The sequence below is a fragment of the Hordeum vulgare genome, chromosome 2H, assembly GCF_904849725.1.
Source record: "Hordeum vulgare subsp. vulgare chromosome 2H, MorexV3_pseudomolecules_assembly, whole genome shotgun sequence".
NCBI classification, from domain to species: Eukaryota; Viridiplantae; Streptophyta; class Magnoliopsida; order Poales; family Poaceae; genus Hordeum; species Hordeum vulgare.
Window position 1 is genome coordinate 626816671 of NC_058519.1, and position 5484 is coordinate 626822154.

Here is a 5484-nt window from a genome sequence, read left to right on the forward strand (position 1 = left end):
CAAAAGCCCCATCCCTACACACAGCTCACGTTATTTGATCCGGGCCAACTGAGCGATGACGAACCAAAGTTCCAACCTTTTCTTTTACTGTGTCGAAGTCCCAACATCCTATAAAACCTCCAACCCCTCCCTCCACGAGAAGCCAGGCCACGACCAGCAGCGCCGCAGGCCAACAGAAGCTCAGCTCACAAGTCACAACTGCCGATAATGGCGAAATGCAGCAAGATCCGGGACATCGTGTGGCTCCGGCAGACCCTGCGGAGGTGGCGGTCACGCGCCGCCGCGCGCGTGGCCGAGGGCGGCGCGGCGTCGGTGCCGGCAGGGCACGTGGCGGTGTGCGTGGGCGGGGCCTCCCGGCGGTTCGTGGTGCGCGCGGCGCACCTGAACCACCCCGTGTTCCTGGAGCTGCTCCGGCAGGCGGAGGAGGAGTACGGGTTCCGGACCGGCGCGTGCGGCCCCATCGCGCTCCCCTGCGACGAGGACAGCTTCCGGGACGTCCTCCGCCGCGTCTCCTCCGAGGAGCGCCGTGGCCGTTCGTTCGGCTGCCGCGCGCCGGCCGCCAGCAGCCGAGACGTCGCCACGCTGCCGGAGGAGCTCGTGTGGTGACGGATCGATGGGGAAGCAACACGCATAGGCCATTCGGTGTGCGTGCTCTGTTCTCACTTCTCAGGCAAGCTTGCTGTGGCGATTTGACTCCGGCGGCGGGATAGTGCGCATAGCAAGTGCCTCGGTTGGAAGAGCGTGGTCCGGTTACCGGTCTAGTGCCCGGCGGCGCCACTAACCATGAATCGGGGACGGCACCGCGCGTGAGCAATTGATGCAGACCGGCGGGCTTGCGGCCAGCTCTGTACTGCTTGACTGCAGTTTGAAAAAACAATGTACTGGAGATACGATATTGAATTGTTCCAGGTTATACATTCAGTATGGCGTCGTCGGCAATGTGTTCATGCCGTTGATGCAGCCAAACTTAGTGGTCTTGGCTCTCCATGGGTGTCATTATTCATTAAAGCATAGTTTGTTTACAAATTATTCATTATATTGTACTAACTATTCGATTGGTGAGAGTAGTTCTTATTTTCTGCATTATATGTTTCTAGTTCCGTTAAAAAGCGTCCATAAAAGTACTCTTTAAGTAGACATATCACCAATAATAATAACACATGAATAAAAATTTGTTCCAACTAGTCAGGAAGCAAAGGTAGAGAAGAATTTGTTACATGGATACAAGTTCGTTATTTGGACAAATTATTATGATAATCTTTTGTTACAAATGGCATCGTTCATATCAAATTCTCTAAGTATTGGTGTTTCGGCTTGAATGATATCAATAATTTTTTTGTGTCCAAGATCTTATTATATGTCACATGAATAATTATCGTAATTTCAGCATTAGACTTTCATTTTGAAGGTTGTTTTTATTTGAAACTAATAAATATTAACTTAAAAAATATTATTTCTTTCATGATATTAGATCATGTGATATGAATAGGTAAATTTGGAGAAAACATGTTCATATTAGAGGCACGAGTTATCTATGTAGTCATCAAGTTTGCTCTATAAGGATATGCTTCCAATCCGAATGACCGAGGTAGTCATACTGAAGCATTTGTCACTAGAGAATTATGCAGTTTACCACGGAAAGCGCACTTTTGAAGGATGTGATAGGTAAACTCTACAATAAGATTCACATACAACTTTTTATCACCTACCTACAAGACACTCACACAACATGTACACAACATTAATAGTTGCTACATCAAGACTCACATAATTTCTATGAGCTAGCTATTTATGTGGTATTAAAGTTAAATGTTCATAAGTAACACTCCTTGGAACTTGATAGCCCTATTTAGTTGTATACATATAGGTGTGATGTCCATAAGTAACCATTAACGAAAATGCCTTTTGGAGCTCGGCCTCCATGGAGGCCGATTTTAGAAAAACCCAAAATTCATCAAAATTCAAAAAAAAAGAACCAATATACATGGAGGCATAACACACATGTGTGTAAATTTTTAGGACAAAATACGTTGAGATGAGAGTTATGCAAAAAATACAAATCCGAGGCTTTTTAACACATGATACTATTCATCCTCAAAGTACAAAAATTTGACTTTTTGTACACGTCAAATTTAAAGGTATTTGATCCTGAATTTTTACACACACGTACATTTCATCCTTGTATAGTTGCATATCTTTTTTCCAGAATTTTTTAAAGTCGAAAAGTTTGAATTTTGAATTTTTCAAAGATAAAAGGTTCCACGAAGGTCGGTCACCAAAATGCCCTACTCGTCAATTTATGTGCTACTTGCTTATTTACGCAAGTGGGATCTTATTCATGGGTTAAAAAATAACTCTCACTCTAGATTTTTTCCTACAAATAATTAGGTCACTATGTTAATTTCTTCCATTAATTGTCCCTAAACATATAGGTTTTAGAAACATCAAGGAAAATATCTATCGATCGTACTGTAATTTTAAATAAAAATAGCATCTCATAAATTTGTCATGAACGAGTTCTGTAATATATTGCATGTCAAAATGCGTAGGTACTAGTCATCAAAGCTCGCGAATCTTGTAGAAGGCCCCATCTAGGTCAATCACAACATTGTAAAACTCACTGTAGGATGTTAAAGTACAACGATAGACTTATCTCAAAATTAATCGTCAACTAGAATGGACTAAAAGATTCAAACAAAACTAAGATAAGCAAAGCAAGGAAGCAATGATGTACACAAAGATTTAAAATCTTGGGTGCACATATGTCATAGTTTTACAAGATTTCACTTAGATACTAACACATAGATTTGAAAGCACCAGATAACAACAACTCAAACAAGACACAATATGGTGAGTATGCACATCGCAAGCCATAAATCATGGACTAGCACACCTGCACCACCACTCCACCCAGGCACATTGAATTCGGGGTTTAGGACGCATTTGGCAATGGCACTACGTAATGGATTCAGGGGTGAAGTTTGTGGTGGTGAGGTTGCTAAAGAGCATGGTACTCCTATGTTTGGTTTTGGTAATTGATGACAATTCCTATGGGCTAATGGATGCTTTGAGCTATACTTTGAGGTATGTCCATATGCATTGCTTGAAGACCATATGTTGGTTTCCAGGTTATCAGAAGAAGATTGTGTGTTGACCAAGGTGCGATTTAAGGAGTTATCCAAAGATTGCTCATAGAGAAGATAAGATACAAGGTTGGTCAAGACTAAGTCAAAGAGTGATTCAAGTTAATAAACAAACAAAGTGTATTACACATGAACCACAATCACGACATGACAATTACTAACGCTATAAAATTACACCAAGCTTCTTAGCCCCAGCTAAGATCCAAAGTTTTGGAGTACATAGCTATTGGGGAACGTCGCATGGGAAACAAAAAATTTCCTACGCGCACGAAGACCTATCATGGTGATTTTTGATCTACGTACCCTTGTAGATCGCACAGCAGAAGCATTAAGAAACGCGGTTGATGTAGTGGAACGTCCTCACGTCCCTCGATCCGCCCCGCGAACCATCCCATGAACCGTCCCGCGATCCGTCCCACGATCAGCTCCGATCTAGTGCCGAACGGACGGCACCTCCGCGTTCAGCACACGTACAGCTCGACGATGATCTCGGCCTTCTTGATCGAGCAAGAGAGACGGAGAGGTAGATGAGTTCTCCGGCAGCGTGACGACGCTCCGGAGGTTGGTGGTGATCTTATCTCAGCAGGGCTCCGCCCGAGCTCCGCAGAAACGCGATCTAGAGGTAAAACCGTGGAGATATGTGGTCGGGCTCCCGTGGCAAAGTTGTCTCAAATCAGCCCTAAAACCTCCGTATATATAGGGGGAAGAGGGGGAGCCTTGCCTTGGGGTCCAAGGATCCCCAAGGGGGTCGGCCGAGCCAAAGGGGGAGAGTCCTCCCCTTCCAAACCGAATCCAACTAGGTTTGGAAGGAGGAGTCCTTCCCCTTTGTCCCACCTCCTCTTTTTTCTTTCCTTTTCTCTTTGATTTTCTTCCTATGGCGCATAGGGCCTTCTTGGGTTGTCCCACCAGCCCACTAAGGGCTGGTGCGCCACCCCCAAGGCCTATGGGCTTCCCTGGGGTGGGTTGCCCCCCCCCCCCCGGTGAACACCCGGAACCCATTCGTCATTCCCGGTAACTCCGAAAACCTTCCGGTAATCAAATGAGGTCATCCTATATATCAATCTTCGTTTCCGGACCATTTCGGAAACCCTCGTGACGTCCGTGATCTCATCTGGGACTCCGAACAACATTCGGTAACCAACCATATAACTCAAATACGCATAAAACAACGTCGAACCTTAAGTGTGCAGACCCTGCGGGTTCGAGAACTATGTAGCCATGACCCGAGAGACTCCTCGGTCAATATCCAATAGCGGGACCTGGATGCCCATATTGGATCCTACATATTCTACGAAGATCTTATCGTTTGAACCTCAGTGCCAAGGATTCATATAATCCCGTATGTCATTCCCTTTGTGCTTCGGTATGTTACTTGCCCGAGATTCGTTCGTCAGTATCCGCATACCTATTTCAATCTCGTTTACCGGCAAGTCTCTTTACTCGTTCCGTAATACAAGATGCTGCAACTTACACTAAGTCACATTGCTTGCAAGGCTTGTGTGTGATGTTGTATTACCGAGTGGGCCCCGAGATACCTCTCCGTCACACGGAGTGACAAATCCCAGTCTCGATCCATACTAACTCAACTAACACCTTCGGAGATACGTGTAGAGCATCTTTATAGTCACCCAGTTACGTTGCGACGTTTGATACACACAAAGCATTCCTCCGGTGTTAGTGAGTTATATGATCTCATGGTCATAGGAACAAATACTTGACACGCAGAAAACAGTAGCAACAAAATGACACGATCAACATGCTACGTCTATTAGTTTGGGTCTAGTCCATCACATGATTCTCCCAATGATGTGATCCCGTTATCAAGTAACAACACTTGCCTATGGCCAGGAAACCTTGGCCATCTTTGATCGAGCTAGTCAACTAGAGGCTTACTAGGGACAGTGTTTTGTCTATGTATCCACACGAGTATTGTGTTCCAATCAATACAATTATAGCATGGATAATAAACGATTATCATGAACAAAGAAATATAATAATAACTAATTTATTATTGCCTCTAGGGCATATTTCCATCAGTCTCCCACTTGCACTAGAGTCAATAATCTAGTTCACATCACCATGTGATTCCAACGAATCCAACACCCATATAGTTATGGGGTCTGATCACGTCTTGCTCATGAGAGAGGTTTTAGTCAACGATTCTGAAATTTTCAGATCCGTGTGTTCTTTACAAATCATTATGTCATCTTATAGATGCTGCTACTATGTGCTATTCGGAAACACTCCAAATATCTACTCTACTATACGAATCCGTTTCACTACTCATTGTTATTCGGATTAGTGTCAAAGCTTACATCGACGTAACCCTTTACGACGAACT

General features: G+C 44.3%; 1 protein-coding gene across 1 annotated transcript; it reads left to right on the forward strand.

Annotated features, from left to right (window-relative positions):
- The first annotated feature begins 207 nt into the window (after nt 1-207).
- LOC123430957 (indole-3-acetic acid-induced protein ARG7-like) lies at nt 208-893 on the forward strand. The gene has a single exon (XM_045114784.1). It carries the CDS (start codon nt 208-210, stop codon nt 604-606), a length of 399 nt encoding a protein of 132 aa, XP_044970719.1. The 3' UTR covers nt 607-893.
- The last annotated feature ends 4591 nt before the right edge of the window (nt 894-5484 follow it).

Coding starts and splice junctions, on each gene's coding strand:
- LOC123430957 (XM_045114784.1), top strand. CDS start 208: ATGGCGAAATGCAGCAAGATCCGGGACATCGTGTGGCTCCGGCAGACC.